We start from the raw sequence: 16757 nt of genomic DNA, 5'->3' as shown, positions 1-16757 counted from the left end.
TGGACTTTAAACAAGAAGAAAGGTCAACAAAACCATACGTAATATTGTTATAGTAATTTATTATTAATATAACTTATCATTCAAAAGAGCCTTTTGAATTATTTCTGACATTGTTATTTTAATATCTCTGCACAAAACTTCCGCTACTAACACTTTGCTGTCACTCTGTACATCCGACTGTACGTACGCCCCCTCACCTAGTATGTTGGTGTCGTTCCAACAGTGCCCCAGAGATACTTGAGATTCGCATATTCGTCCTAGCTGCAATAGCAGTGACGTGACATCTTCAAGCAGTGAAGGAAATGCTATGCATATTCGTACGAGTGATTTTAATACAGGCTGGAAGAGTTCTAGACGGAGGTCGCTGGGAAGTACAGACAGAAGCGTAGATAGAGTGTTGACACATAGTCTTGCGATAGACATCGCTTTCGGCAACGCATACTGAATTGACAAATGCGACACGAGATCTACAGCGAAAATTTGCTTTTCCAGAGAAGCTTGACTGAGAAGTTCAGGAATAAAATCTAAACAGATGTGCATAGATGGAATACCCTGCACAGTGACTTGCAATAACTCTCTTGGGTAACCCTGAAAATGAACTAGCTTAGCGAGCGACGGTTCCGAAATGAATATTTGATGTAGAAACGAACAAATTATACTTCTGACTTCCCGCAGTGCCCACATAAGTTCAGGTTTAGATTGGTCTTCTTCTGTTTCCAAACAGGCTTCTAATAAAATTTGCAGCGCGGCACTCTCTTGCGCGGCTACCAATGCATTTTTCAATTCTTCTCGTTCTGCATCAGACGTTAATTGTCCACTCTTCTCCAACAGTGGCTTATCTAATAGATGTCGGCTCAATTGGCTTCGAGATGCTGCTAAACTGGCTTCCAAAATCCTCAGAATTATTTTTAAAATGGGTCCACATCTAAACACTCGAATGTCACATCGCAAAACTTGAAGTGGATCTACTAAAACATTTTCTTGGGTGATTGTAACATTTCGACTGGTACCATTGTTGATGTCTAGTAGAGCATTTATGGTCATAATCCACAAGCACCGCGGCAGCACTGTATTGAGTCGAAGCCACACTTCGCGGTAAAGTTCTTGTATATGTCTAGGAACCTGATAGCCGAGCACACTTTTAAAATATCTGACAAATATTTCAGCAAAAGGCCATATGTCTGTTGGGTTCTTGTTCAGCATAGCTTTGAGAATTTTTCCAGTTTTGTATGGATTTTCCTCGATGCATTGAAATGCTTCATGTATTGAAGCCTCTGAAATATTAACATCCACTTGATGGCGACAAGTGTCTCCAAACACTTGATCGTCCATCCAATCGTCTACAAGAGACAATTGCGGAAAATGGGTAGCTAATAATCGTAACAGTGGACTAAAAAGTCCGCCGTAACTCAATTGATTTTTCTGAGCTTGGTGCAAAAGATATTTTATGGGTAGTTCAGAGAGAAATGCTGATGAATAACTTTTTATTTTTCTTCCATTAGCTACAAGAGTGGCTGAGTTGGCCAGTCTAACATCTTCATACAAGAGGAGATAATATATCAGCAGTAATTGGGATGCCAATGAGGGTTTCTCTATATTCATTTCAACCGATGTGTCCCCATCAGTTTCCATGGGAGTAAACGGTTTATTTTGGGGATCAGAATTGATACCAAATATGGAATTTCTAAACACTTTTCTAATTTCTTCTTCAGCAATGGGTTTGTTAAAGTATTCATTTGTTCCTTTACTGTTGATCACAAGGATGGAGTTGACATAAACTTCTACGAGCGCGGGCATCACGGGATGTAACGGCGCCGTACAGTTGCAAATCTGGCTGTATATCCAACTTTTTATTGGCACCTTGTGTTTTGAAAACGCCCGCGACTTTAGTAGCTGATGAATACAATGTACTGGTAAGTAACCAGATATGTTACTGTTCAGATTTACTGTAACTGGAACTTTTACAGCATGTGCAGTAACAACCTGGAAACAAACTTAAGCTATAGCAAACAGCATATATTGCTTACCAAACTTTACTCAAATAAAATATTATAATTGTACTTCTTTCCAAAAAAACATATGTCTTTTCAAAGTCAATTATTTCAATTAGACTTAGTTTACAAGCACTTATGAAACTTCAGGTTATGTTATGATATTATGGTGATAAGCAAAGTCGAAAACTTGAAAAATACAGCTCATAGCTTTAATTTTTTGGTTCCCAACGCGCCTTGGTCTAGAAGAGCCCACAACAAACTCGGCTAGGGTTTTTTATTTATTCATCATCATAAATACCAATACTTGGAAACTGACTACAAATATACTTGGAAACTTTACAAGTAAGGTTAATTATTATAATTTACCTGTTCAGTAAATATTTCTTGAGTAAATGCTTGCTTGATACGCGCCAAGCCATTCGGCCGGACCGGCACGCGCATCCCCAGAGTGGCGCAAACTAATTCACCCACAGCAGCCAGTTGTCCCGAGTGAAAATGAATTGCAATTAAAAGCAACATTTCTCCAAATGACGCCGTAACTCCAGAGTTACTATAAAAAATCATTGAATTTTTTCAGTATTACTTATGTAGTTGTATTGTATAAATGTAATGCGAATGTTATATAGTCAGCACATAATTAGAATAAAAATGCATCTTCTTCATTTTTTAGCTTGTATGGCTGCTGAAGTAATAAATAGTTATTTATTCATGTATACTAATATTATAAAGAGGAAAGATTTAATTGTTTGTATGTTTTAAATAGACTACTAAACCGATTTGAAAAATTCTTTCACTGTTGGGAAGCTACACTATCCCCCAGTGTTATAGGCTATATGTTATACCCGTTCCTACGGGAACAGAAAACACGCGGGTGAAACTGCGCGGCGTCTGCTAGTAATTAATAAAGCTACACACCTTTCAAAATACGCCTCTTCTTTTACTAGCCACTGCACCCATTCTATTGCTTTCTTTTCATGATCTGTAGCAGCTGTAAAATACAATATTTTAAAAAATTCTATGAATATACTGACAGATATTATAGTCAAAATATTCAATGTTATATCCATAAAAATCTAATACAAACCCATTAATGATGGACATGCAAGTATCATACACAGACTCAATGAGACAAATCTCACTCCGGCAGGGGTTGGTGGTGGTTTCTGTGTGACAAGTCGCAAAAGTCCAGATACTTCATCATCTTGGAATTTTATCCCTGCAATTCCTCTTAGGGCACAATACAATCTCAATAATGCTGAAGCCTCTACACCAGCGGTAGCTTCTTTCAGTCTATTCAATAGTTCCTGCCTCAGCTTTACTAATGCAGCATGCCCATCTCCTTTACCTCTTTTGTGTGAATTACGTAAAAATGTTGCAAACCAAGCTCTAGAAGTCAAATCTGAACCTAATAAGAGTCCAGACACAAAAGATACCTAAAAAAAATCATAAAAAACATTCAAAAAAGTAGTAGTACATACTTTCCAATTTATTATTTCAGGAAACCTGTTGCAATATGATCATTTATAGGTGATTTTAAACAGTTTGTCAGAAAAGCAGTTATGTTTAGTGTAATTGATGTAAATATTAAGTTTATTTATTAATTAAATGTAAACAAGAGCTTGTTTATGCCATTTATCTTATTTATTGGATATGTATGTGTATAGTCATGTACTCCCTAAAACTGTACCATTTGACATACCAAAATAATCATTAGTACATTGAAAGATATGTTTGCAAGAATATAACTGATAGCATCTTGTGTTTAGCATTCTAAAGAGTGAATGTGTCCAGCAACTGTGTTTTCTTGCCACCTTTAGTCTTCTTCAAGGCAAAAGTGAATAGGCACTTTCTAGGTAACAGTGTTTAATTCTAGACCTCATCATAAATTTCCATCAATATTTTATTGTAGAGCAAGCCTATTAAAACCAAGATCTTAAAAATATAATTTAGCTACAAGAGCATACACTACATGAAATGGAGTTCCACCACACTGTTCTAACATGCCACCAGTTAGCTGGCTTCTTAGTTAATGCTAGACTCTGTAACTATCACTAATAAAACAATGTAATTGATAATGACCAGGACTTTTTTTAAACCTTACCAAGTCATCCGGATGATGTATTAAAGTTAGACTGATTACTAGACATGGCAGACGGGACGAGGTAACTGCCTTTGCTCTTACTGCTGCAGCTATGTATGGACAGGCGTCACATAAAGTTGACAGAGTTTTGGCCCTTATACCACCTTCCTCAACTCTTTCAGTATTCATTACTAGGGATTCAGCAACTGGAACACAAATGTTATAAACATTTTGAGTGAGTTTGTTTATTTAGTCTTCATAAATTCAATCATAAAATTTTGCATGCAATAAATAAAGAAATAAAATTGTAAAATACTCTTACATGCCTAGTATAGCTGTGAATAGGTGGGATACATACAAAGATAGGAAATAATAAATAAATAATATACTCACCTTCTAGTAAAGTGTCTGGCATATTTGCAACAACCCAAGAAATAATAACAGGCCCTTTGTTTACATAAAGAAGAACTTCAACTATGTCACAAATATTCAGCAAATTGGGCAGTTCAGCAAGACTTATACAGATTACATCTGTTATTTCTTCAAGGTAAACATCATTGTCAAAAAGTTCTGACGCTTTAAACGAAGATTCTGTATTGGAATTTTTGTTCTGATTGTATTCAGCAAGTTGTGCCTGCATCTGGAGTAATTCAGAGAGAACTAGGCGTACCCTTCGGGCTGAGTCAGACTGTTCAAAGTCATTAACTATTCCATTAACCACATTCTGAATTAAAAATGACTCTGTGCTTTGTGAACCACTTTTTTGTCTATAAAAAACATTCAAATAGAGCTATAGTTATTCTGTTTTCAGTAACATGGTTTGGTATAGTAGGAACTACAAATGAATGTTTGTGTGTCACCACTGCAGAAACTTGCATGATGAAAAGCACCAAAATACTTAGCAATCACTAGCAAACTTGATAATTCATTATGATGTTTCTAATTTGTAGAACTCCTTCTGTTTTACACACAAACATACCTGCCCAGTACACCTTACAACCAAATCCCCCAAAAAAATAGAATATCTTTAATTAAAGAAATATTATACTTTGCATTATATATTTTTAACAGACTTCCAAAACGGTGGAGGTTCTAAGTTTTTATTTTTATATCTATGTTCAGCAATATTTTCATTTGTGGACCGTTTATGAATATTCTTTTTATAGTATTTAGATAGAGTTGTAAATAGAAAAGAAATAATTACTTGTTTAGGTAGATGTTTAATAAAGTAAATAGACTTACCGCATTTGTTGTTCTTTCTTCAGATCTACTTCAAGTGCATGAAATTCGATAGATAATAGCGATACTATGAAATTTACCAAATCTATCCCAGATAAAATAGTCAGAATGTCCTTTTTTGCCTCGGCACAATATCTTGTGACGTCCAAAGGCGCTATCAGTGCCATACGTACAAGACAGGGTATCACAGGTCTTATTTCATCAGAGGAACAGTTCACAAGTGTTGGTATATCAACATCTTTTATTGCTTTAAAAACGTGTGGTTGCACCGGTTTCATAAATAGTGAATCCATGATTAGGAATTAGGTTACCATATAAGTTTCAGGGGCAGAAGCTAGGCCACAATATATGTACGATTTTTTATTAAGCCTTGATCACAAATTTGACTTTAAATAAGCATAAATCCTAGTATAGTACATTTAAGGCCATTGCTTGGTAGATGTTATTATTTTCGCCACTATCCGCCACAACACAAACGTCAAATGAAAATGAAGGTGAAGTGAAGCTCATTTGACGTTTGTGAGACCCTGTCCACCATAGAGTAGAATGATTCACAGATTAGATATTAGTAGTTACTGGATGATTACACAGATTAATAGATAATAGAGTGCGACACAAAATACTAGAAATTAAATGAGGGCGCTGTAATCACTTATTGTAATTTGTAACCATAGGGTAACCCTGTATATCAGTCGTCTACTTGGGACTGAAACTGCCTTGATACCTACTTGATAATAATTGATATTTTGTTCTATACGTTGGTCATATTAAACTCATAATTTAAATACAATGATCTGTGGAAAATAATATTATTTTCTAATATAAATAAATTAATAAATAAGTTTTGAAAATACTTACTATCTAGCCCCGAAGTAAGCATTGTGTTATGAGTATTATGGTAGCTGATTTCATGATTAACATTTAATAAACTTAAATAAATTCAAGTCAATTTTATCTAAATAAATTATATTTATTGTAATATATTTGGTAGATAATTTCCGAAAATTATCCGAATTTCCACTATGACTTTAAAAACTATCAATAATGATTGGTTGCACTATATTAGCAGATCTTTGTGTTAATGACAGTAAATGTGGTGTTGCCACACAGCAAGTTTATTAGTTCAATTTTTATTAAACTTTTACTCTTGTCGCACTTTAAGTTTGATGATTGTTTCACCCATCACCACTTCCAAATGTCAAACAAAAAACAATTCTTGAATCTGTGGTTCTCAAAGTCCTATCAAGGGGCCGAAGCTTCAGCACCTTTGACACCTATTATGTATCTAAGTTCATCACAAAGACTTTTGGACATAGAAGATTATGCATGCGTTGGTTACGAAAAAAAATTAGTAGATACAGAAATCAGACAGTAAGCATAAATTATTTCTTATTTCTACATAGTCATTTTGGTCTAGTGGAGAAATACTAAAAAATTTTAATATAATCCTAATATTCATGAGTTCGATCCCGGGTACCAATAAAATATTTTTTTTCGTTTTTTTTCTCAATTAGTTTCTTAAACTATTTTAAAAGTAAGTAAGTGTAAAAAAAAATAAAAGCATATCTCCATTTAAAATTACCACTATTTTATATAGTTATAAAATATTCCGTTTGCGGAAATAGTAGCGCTCCTATGTCCAACGTTTTCGTAATATACTCTTTGAGTCTTAATAATATGTACTGGCTTTACAGCTCTAAACTTTAGCCTTTTTGAGATCAATGATCGAAACAAAACTCAGACGAATTATAAAGGGACCTCCCGCGCTAGACGTTTTTTCCGGTTTGTGTAGTTAAATGCAATAAAAAACGGTCTACAACGTCTAGATTAGTTAAAAATGAAGTGACGTTTAGTTTGAAAATATTTCTAGAAATAAAAACAGTTTAAAAAAAAATTGATTCTCTAGCCAGAACAGGAAAACATCGATCAAATAATCGAATATTCTGAGTAACGAGTCGAAGCGTTGTATTTTTACTGTGTGTAAAAATTACATGTGTGTGTATTGCGAATGAAATGTATAGTTGTGTGCTTTGACACCTATATATAAATTGTGTGTATGATTAAAAAATGAAATATATTTTTTGGTATTATAATCGACCTATATCTGTGTTACCTTCTATCTCAAAAATTTTGGAAAATTTTTGAAATCCCGGTTATTAAATTATTTAGAAAAGTACCACCTTCTTTTAGACTCTCAATACGGTTTTAGGCACGGCAGATCCACAGAAGGTGCTGTCACTGATCTTACCGCGTATGAAAAGGAAGTTAACTGTAAAAAGAAGTGTTTAGCAGAATTTCTTGACCTGAAAAAGGCCTTTGATACAGTTTCTGTTTCCATTGTTGTGAAAAAGCTGGAAAATCTTGGCATTAGAGACGTTCCTCTGGCTCTCTTCAAAGACTATTTTACTGGCCGAACTCACAAAACTGGCGAATATATAAGCCAAGACCTTAACATCTCCTACGGTGTTCCCCAGGGTAGTGTACTGGGTCCCACGCTCTTCTTAATCTACATAAACGAGCTGTGCGACCTAAATATTCCTAATATTTGTATTGGCGGATTGCTGTCGTTATTTGGACGAATAGACGACAATGTGTCGTTTTAAAGTTTTCGGACTCGCATGTCAAAAATGCCATTTAACTTGGACTTACCAATTATTTAGTTCGATTGATTCATCTGTTTTACATATAAAATTCCAATATTATACTTAGAGTAGGTTTTATTTTTTTTTTATTAACCTGCAGGGTTATTATGTATCTCATACCTCATATGTGTACCATTCAAGTAATGAGTCGTTACATTGTTTATCACCGTATTTTCGAATAAAACCATTATTATAAAAACTCAAAACCCGAAAGCTTAAGCGTAATGAACTAAAAAGAGATAAACAAGTATCACAATATCTATATAAAGTTCTGACTAAATTCTTTATGTTGCCGCATGCGGTGACAAACATTGGTGTTTCATTCTTTGCCTGTAAGAAAGTATTATTTGTCCCCGCCTGCAGCTCCACAAAGAATTTAGTCAGAACTTATATTGTGATACTTGTTTATCTCTTTTTAGTTCATTACGCTTAAGCTTTCGGGTTTTTTATAATAATGGTTTTATTCGAACTTTTTTATTTTTTAAGATAGACCTTTTATTTTAAATATAACTAAGTACACAATGTTATCCCTGACTTGAATATGTTCTAGATACTAAATTTTACTTCGATGTTTCCAATATAATAGGTATGCTTTTTGATAGTTTAAAACAGTATAATATATATATTTTATATATATTTTATTCAACATGATATAATATATATATTTTTGAAATGGTCTTTTACGACCTTTCATTTGATACCCATATTCTTAGGATAAGCCGCCCCCCACCTTTTTTTCATTTACGGGCGCTGTATTAAAATGTGTAGAGCCTATGTCACTATCACAGTTCTGACGAACTCAATGACACCTTATATGTCAAAATCCAACCGTTTGGGCTGTAGGGCGTGCCAAAGAAATGGACATACATACACACATTCAAACATACACACATGCATACGCTCGAAAAACATTACCCTTCTTCTGACGCATAAATACGATAAAAAATGGTAAAGTGCCTCATTATTTCAATGGTAGAAAGGTACACCAAGTTACTTATTAACCCTGCTGACCCGTAAGTTGTTTTGAGATACTTTGTAAAAAACTTAACCATATTTTTGTTTGTCAGTAAATTGTTTATAGCTATTAAAAGATATTTTTTTCTAAGCTTCTCTATCTAAATATCAATTACATTTGAGTGATTTTTAGGGAGGTAAATTATACAATATGTTCCAATTTATACTTATTTAATTTTGTCCATAAGATTGTAATAATCTAAATAACATAATGAAACATTACGATTATTATCTATCTTTGTGTAAAATGTGAAGCGGTGGCAAAATATATAAAGCACTGTCCAAATATCAACTTCCAAGTAGGTATTTTATTTTATTGACGGCTTAAATAAAAACAATCAAACGAATTATAACAAAAAACTTATAAGTTGACTTCGGTTGTCCCTGCCACACAGTCACAATAAATGTAGAATCTATTAATATTATTGAGTATTATTTACATGTGTACAGTCTTTTAAATTTTACTTATAGAGATCACTTCCTTACGTTGAATCCCTCTCCCGTAGGATCTAATATCCACGGGTAGTTGTTGGGACATTCCATGCAAGTGAAGAGACGTAGCGTCTCCCCTGGTAACTCCCGAGTTGTTAATGGACAGGCGTTTGGTAAGGAGCAGAAAGGTTGACCTTTGACGTCGCATTTGTCTTGTTTCCATTCTTGGAAGTCTCTGAGTTGCGAAAGTTCAGTTGGATTCTGCATCCACTGAATAACTTGAATGAGAGATGTGAAATATACATCATTCTTCTCCAACATTTCTTCTATGAACTTGATGAGCTCATCTCTGAATTCCTTCTTAGATTTAAGCCATGAGGCGTGGAAGTGTAGACCAAGAGGGGCACGGTTGGTTGTGTAGTGGCGGTTGAAGTTGTGACGCAGAAGTCTCGCGAACTGTTCACCGGTCTGGATGTTTGAGCAAGAATCGACTACGTGACAACCTGGTAAAGATTCATCGAAAGTGGGATCGTCTCTTCGGTCTAGTTCATTCATTACCATTTCCCAGACTGGGTGGCTCCTTGACGGGCAGTTGTGCGCGTTGCCGTTACATTTGTGTGGCATACGGAAATAGAGCGTGTAGGGCCAAATGGGGACACGACCTAGGGGAGCGGTAATCGAAGCGTCATACACAAAGTATTGATCAGCCATCATTTCGAATTGTTTGTTACCGCCGACTCTCAAGTATGGCGCTCTAACACCAATGATAGAGGCATCGGTAATGTTGGCAAAACGTTCAATAATGAGACGACCTCCAGCCATTTCAGCTAACCAGTCGTCGTAGCTGCCACTGGTCCAGTACTGGGGATCATCTTTGTGTGTCAATGAGAAAACTGAAATTTCGTGACCTTTGCGGTGTAATTCTTGCACGGCAGCGTAGTTTGTGTATTTGTGCGAAACGAAGAATGTACCACGGATTTGACAGCCATTAGGATTATGACGGTTGCCGTTAAATATTTGCTCGTATAAATCAATGTTGTCGACGTTGACAGCTCCGTTAAAAGTGATTGTCACCATCTGGGGAACTTGATTGGGTTCGATGGCACCGGGAATACGAGTGCCGTCAGCGGAGCAGAAGCAGTCGGGAAGTCTGCACTGGTTGGTGTCGCAGTCCGGCGCTCTGTTGGGGTCTAATTCGACAGCTGCAAAAGGTTATTTATATTTAAGCCTCTTCACTTTAGTTTTGATTATAATAAAAGGTTTTACGGCCTTATACTAATTTCCCGAATGTACAAAAATATTTTTTTACAAAAGGTATTTGTAAAATTTCGATAATATGTTTATTAGGAGTTATTTTTTTGTGATTTATATTAAAATACTTACTGCAAGCATTTTCATCAGATTCGTCTTTGCAGTCAGGCTTTCCATTGCAAAACAGTTCTTTTTCCATACAATCTCCACTGCCGCATGCAAGTTTTCCTTCAGAGCAGATAGGTTCGTCGGTTTTTAGAATAGGCATTACCTTTCGTGGCTCTGTAAATCATTACACTACATTAAAAACACAAAAATGATTATTTTTGAATACATTCATTCTGCTATAAAATTGCTGTATTCATTTTCTGAAACGAAATACAATACATAATACAAAGGTATCAATTATAAAGTGACCAACATTGTTCGGTTTCTGCCTTAGTGTAAAAGATTTTTCGTTTATGTGTTGGAATTTTAAGAAATAGAGACAGAATGAAAAGATTTGGCGGAGTATGGGAAAATGATCAAGTTAACGGAAACAATTAATGAGAACAGGGAGGCTTAGCTCAAGTTTTATGGAATATAGCCAAGTTCCTCAAAGTGTATTAGTGACTGAATAAGACACAAACACGTTAATATGTCATTAGAAATTAACTAATCCATAGAAGAAAATGATGTGAGATAATGAATAGATTCAAGAAGGTGAATGTATTATGTGGAGATAAAATTTTCACCGAATAGGTATAATAATACATTACTAATTTATTGCAAACATTGAAAAAATGATCCACTTATTAACTTTTTTGTAATAAGACAAGAAGACGTTCACTATTTTCTCATACCTAAACTTTGAACATAACGGAAAGTTAGAACAAATGGCGAGGTAAACAATTAAGATTTCAATTTTGAATATTTGTATTATTTAAAAAGTAGCCATGCATTTTATGGCCTAAGATTGTAAATTGTTAGTAAGAAATTTCTTAGTTCTAAAGTGAATTAGTTTCGAAAAGCAAAAGGTGTATAATACACATTCACACAGTTTTACAATGTTTTATGGTTAATAAAACAGAAAACATATTAGTAAGTATGTTAGTAAGAATAACAAGGCATTGTTAATATTATTTTTGTTATAAGCTTTGGCGTCAAGAAAAGAGGTAAACAAGTAAAAGGAAATGAATAATTTTGATGTTCAACAGATAGAAACGTGTATGATATTATGTAGTGGAAGTGAAGTAAAGAAATTATATGTTTTGTGATACAGTGAAACTTTTGATATGTAGGAATAAAAGTACGTAGCGTAGAAAAATATTATTTCAGTGTTTTATTTACATTAGGTACACAGATGTGATGTACACATCTAAACATTTTGAGTGGATACTGTATGTAGATTGTAGGTGCCCCTGTGTGTAGTTTGTTAATGCGTACTAGTGCTGTGTCCTGCTCGGACCGTTGGCTTAGTCCGGGGCCTCATGCATTATACCAAATCTACAGTGCGACGCGGTCCTCACACCCAAGCTCGATTGTTCGCTACTCGCGAATAATTTTTTTCGCACTTACTCTCAAGTTTGTCACAGTTGGTCACTTTACCCTTCCAGTCGCAGGTTTGTTTATCGAGATCAAAACTGAGTCCCGACGGGCACGTGATCTGTTTAAGACCTGACCTAGTGCACCTGTGTCGATAAGAATAACAAAATATTTTATTAAATGTCATAAAGCGGAAGCGGACGTACAGAGCGCTAAGAACAGTTTAAAAGTTGTCAACATAATGTCAACCGGATGTTAGCCCTTTGCACGACCACTCCCTGTAGTCGATAGAACTTACTTTCTATTTTATCGCAATTCTTAACATGAGGTTTCCAATCACAGGTTTGACGGTCGATATCGAACGCCAGGCCACCGGGGCAGCGCACGGTAGCGAGCCTGGTGACGCTATTCTCACCTCCTTGGTCACACCTGTACACAGCCTTGTTTTCAGAACGAGCTAATGTTATTGTCTATTTGTTGCCATAGTGCAACCTAGATACCTCTAAGTGATCAAGCATTAAATATTCAGTCAGTTATCTATTAATTAAAATGCGTTGGTCAGTGGTGACCTATAAAAAATATACTCGTTTGTTCCTACGTCTTAGGTACTTATCCATTCGTTAAGATATCGAAGTGTTATTGGCTATTTATACATACAAGGCTAAATAAAAAGCGTTATATGAAAAACAACAAAGTTACTTTCTATAAAGTTATTTCATATTAAAATAATGCTACGTTTAATTTAAAAAGAAGTCTTGGTCAAAATATATTCCTAGAACATAGATACCGTAATTGAAAAATATCAAAGTGACTTTATATCTACCATCTTATTACCGATCTATATTAGTAGATCTTAAAAAAAATCATACGATTTCTTTTTAAGTAAACGACATTTTCTTAATTTAAAATAATTCATGAAATATTCAATCCATTTGCTTTGACTGTCTGAAGTCTTAAATCGCTGTATAACTATGACTAATATTCAAGGCACGTTGGTGACCGTTCCGTTCACTGGCTGGAATATCAAGTTCTTGCATACCTACCAAACGAATGCAATATTTTAGTATTATCAACTACAAGTACATACTAGCCTTCAAGTCTTTTGTATCTACATAGATACAAATTTTGTTTTTGTAACGGATGGCTGCATTCACGTGGCTATAGAAGGTATCACGGTAACTATACAGTTATTTTCCATTGTAACTTGTTGACTAATGATGCATTGTACGTAGTTATGTTTTCTGACCACATAACCACTAGGAAAAGTTTGCTGTTATTCCGTAGCTTCGATTGCAAATTCAGTACAAAACATTTAGATTGTTTCGGTTGTGTTAAATTACAGATTTTAGGGTTCCGTACCCAAAGGGTAAAAAGGGGCCCTATTAGCACAATTATAGGGCCAATTATATTAAGGACGGACAGCAGTGACTTAACTACGCCGTTCGTCCGTACGTCCGTCTGTCACCAGGATGTATCTCATGAACTGTAAATCGTGATAGATAGTTAATTATTAACAGATGATGTATTTATGTTGTCGCTTTATCAACAAATACTAAAAAAAGATAATAAAATAAATATTCAAGGGGGCTCCCAAACAAAAAGGGGTAATTTTGCTGTTTTTTAAAGTTAATGGTACGGAACCCTTCGACGGCCAGTCTGACTTGCAGTAGGCCGGTTTGTTTTACCTGACTACTTCACGGCAGTCTCCGTCGGTGGTCAATCGGAAGTACTCATCACCGGGGCGGCCGTCGCACAGCTGCTCGGCGGTCACATCATCACCGCCTTCCTCCTCTTGACGTTTCACGCGCGTTGCATTGATTACTGTATAAAAGAATACACATTATTACACATTGTAGCTCTATAGTATCCCTCAACCCTCAACATATCATATCAAATATATTTAGAGCCTTTGAGATCATTTTTATTTAATTAATTAACTTAAAGTAAATTAAATTATGTAAGAAAAGTTTATGGTGATTTTAATATGAATTTTATTGATTGACATATTGAACTTGAATTTTTAAGTACCAATTAAGCCAATCGACATGTTTACAATCGACATAATAAAATATCGATGGCATTAAATCACATAAACGTCTCGGCACAATTACAAATAGATTTCCACACAATTGTGATTTTACAAAATACTAAAGGTAAATTACATAGGTTGAAAGTTTTATAAAAGGCTTTCGTAATTTCCTGTTCGTAACTTCTTTAAGAAATCCTTATTTCCCCGCAATATTGGAAATATACATTGATGAAGGCATAACATTATACAGAGTTAACACGCTTATTGAGTAACACAGCTTAACGTAAACCACGATTACCACACGCGAGTGAAAGAATGTCGTAGGTCCCGTTTCATTTTGGCGTAGGATATTGCTGCGTACGAAGGCTCTTTAGAAAGCTCAGTATTTTAAAACAAAAGCCAGCCAAAATATAAGGAATTAAATAAAAAATAATATAACAAAATTATATTGATACAACTTCAATTCTATTTTAAGTTGCGTAGTCAGTAAGCAACACGATGACGGCATTGAAAGGTAAAACGTTGAAAAGAAATCGAGGTCAACACCGGCCACGTAAGTAACCGGTGTTCTTTCTTGTACGGCTTTAAAATATTTTTACGTAAGTTTATTATAATAATAAGCTAATTTGTAATATTAATTTAAAACAGAGTGGGTCAACTTGTTGCGCAACAAAATAAAATAAATTTATTTTAATGACCATTGCTTTTAAATTGTATTCAATAAACAGCCTTTGTTATAGATTAAATTTAAAATTTTATTTATGTCTACGTTAATATTTTTTATAAATTAATAAATATAGTTTTTCAGGCGCAATATTTTATGATAAAAAATAACTGAAATATTATTCACAAATTTCAGTAAATTATTTTATTAGATCATGAAAGTGGACACCTAATCGTAAATAAGTTTAGTACTCACCAGTATAGGCGAGCAGTAGCACCCCCAGACATAGGAACGGGTGTCGAGCCATGGCGCTCGGCGGAGACTGGCCGTAGCGTCGCGCTCTACAAGAAAGTGCAAGAGGTGCTTGCTGCCCCTCTTCACCTATTTATATAACCAGGCAGGTCGCGATCGACACCAGCCGACTTACTCGGCCCGTCCTGTACGCACTCTACCTCAGTTCGATATAAGCCATCACTTCAATGCCGCAGCTTTTAATAAGCACACGGTGACGCTATCCGAGACAATACTCCGAAAATGATAATGATGATTAACACTTTAGCTAATTGTGACCCGTATAATTCGTTAATATCGCAACAAAACTCGCTCATTAGTAATGTGTTACATTTTAATTAGTTCTTTGTAGTACGATGCAATAGAGTACTAACAATGTACTTACGTGCAATTAATTCTACGAATCCAACTTTTGTTTCAACTATACTAGTAGTATCTACCTAGCAGGATCGCAAAAAGTTGTTTGGTCTATAGATACGTGATGGATTTATTTAAGATGATTTAGATAGTCTTACGGTCTGACTGCATTCTTTCGATCTGCAAGTTTTTTGTTGCTGACAGATTGACAATTTTATAGACGTTGAGATTATTAAATACATCTTGCATATGTTAAGGCTATAAGCCAGAGTACGGTAATACCTAGTATTAGGCGACTACATTTAAATGTCACTGTAAGAAGAACAGCTTTTTTCTAATTTAAGATAGAATCACAATAGAATCTTAGTGCAGTTGGACCATTATCCAGCTTCAGCTTCAAATACAATATCATCACCATTATCATCTTAATTTATCACCTCACCACGTTGCTTCAGAATGGATTGATGGACTTGGGATTATGATCTTTGACATTTGTAACGATCACCATTAGACGCTATCATAATATGTGCCGTGACCGACGGCTTAACTTGGTAAGATGTACCACTACCAACTTCCCAACTTTGGGTTGAGATGTTGAATTTCTTGCAAGAAAGCAAAGTTCGGCCTGACGTTAGACTCGAACCCAGGACATCGTGATCCGAAGCTACATAAGCTAACTACTACACGAACGGGTAACGAGGCATCATGTACAGTATACATGCTTTTATTATATAAAAAAAAGTTTAAAACCTATATCTGTCTTAGGTACCTAACAAAACATACCTATGAACGTAAAAAGAACGTGTGGATTATTATTTAATCCGATAAAAAGTTTTGCATATACCTATTATTATTATTATTGCTCCTCTAACGATTTACTTAAAATATTTTTTCTATTAAAATAATAATAATAATGCAGTGTTTCAATTTCTGAATATTTAATTCAATTAAAGATCGATGAATTGCAGGTAGGGATTTCGTTTGATAGAAATGATAAAGTATTTTTAAAAGTTTTAATATTCTTTCTGCGGCATATTTTTATGTATGAAACTATGTATTTTATCTTCATACATATTTCATGTGGTTTTACTTTCGATTATAGGTATTCGAACCTGTTTCGTAAAATTTATGTCAATGTCACAACTAAACGGAGAGAAGATCCGAAACAGTAATCTTGATTTACATAATTAATTCTATAAAATTTTATTTGGTTGAAGGTCGATATAATTTAGTACTAAAG

At 34.8% G+C, this 16757-nt stretch overlaps 2 protein-coding genes across 3 annotated transcripts; both read right to left on the bottom strand.

The window, feature by feature from the left end:
* Window positions 1-42: 42 nt before the first annotated feature.
* On the bottom strand, window positions 43-5750 carry LOC112058549 (integrator complex subunit 2). Its single transcript, XM_024099450.2, has 7 exons — window positions 5317-5750; window positions 4468-4841; window positions 4096-4280; window positions 3079-3427; window positions 2910-2982; window positions 2361-2544; window positions 43-1983 (listed from the first exon to the last, which is right to left on the bottom strand). Exons 1-7 carry the CDS (start codon window positions 5604-5606, stop codon window positions 64-66), a joined length of 3375 nt encoding a protein of 1124 aa, XP_023955218.2. The 5' UTR covers window positions 5607-5750; the 3' UTR covers window positions 43-63.
* A 3373-nt stretch (window positions 5751-9123) lies between these two features.
* LOC112058550 (chitin deacetylase 1) lies at window positions 9124-15424 on the bottom strand. 2 transcript variants are annotated; one of them, XM_024099452.2, is made up of 5 exons: window positions 15125-15424; window positions 13862-13997; window positions 12210-12322; window positions 10785-10934; window positions 9124-10603 (listed from the first exon to the last, which is right to left on the bottom strand). In XM_024099452.2, exons 1-5 carry the CDS (start codon window positions 15174-15176, stop codon window positions 9444-9446), a joined length of 1611 nt encoding a protein of 536 aa, XP_023955220.1. In that variant the 5' UTR covers window positions 15177-15424; the 3' UTR covers window positions 9124-9443. The 2 variants fall into 2 exon arrangements, with proteins under 2 accessions (XP_023955220.1, XP_023955219.1); XM_024099451.2 differs by lacking the exon at window positions 12210-12322 and adding an exon at window positions 12475-12605 and having other exon boundaries at window positions 15125-15336.
* Window positions 15425-16757: the final 1333 nt, after the last annotated feature.

This window comes from Bicyclus anynana, chromosome 3 (assembly GCF_947172395.1).
Source record: "Bicyclus anynana chromosome 3, ilBicAnyn1.1, whole genome shotgun sequence".
Taxonomy (NCBI): Eukaryota; Metazoa; Arthropoda; class Insecta; order Lepidoptera; family Nymphalidae; genus Bicyclus; species Bicyclus anynana.
This window is presented reverse-complemented; position numbering and strand designations above follow the sequence as displayed.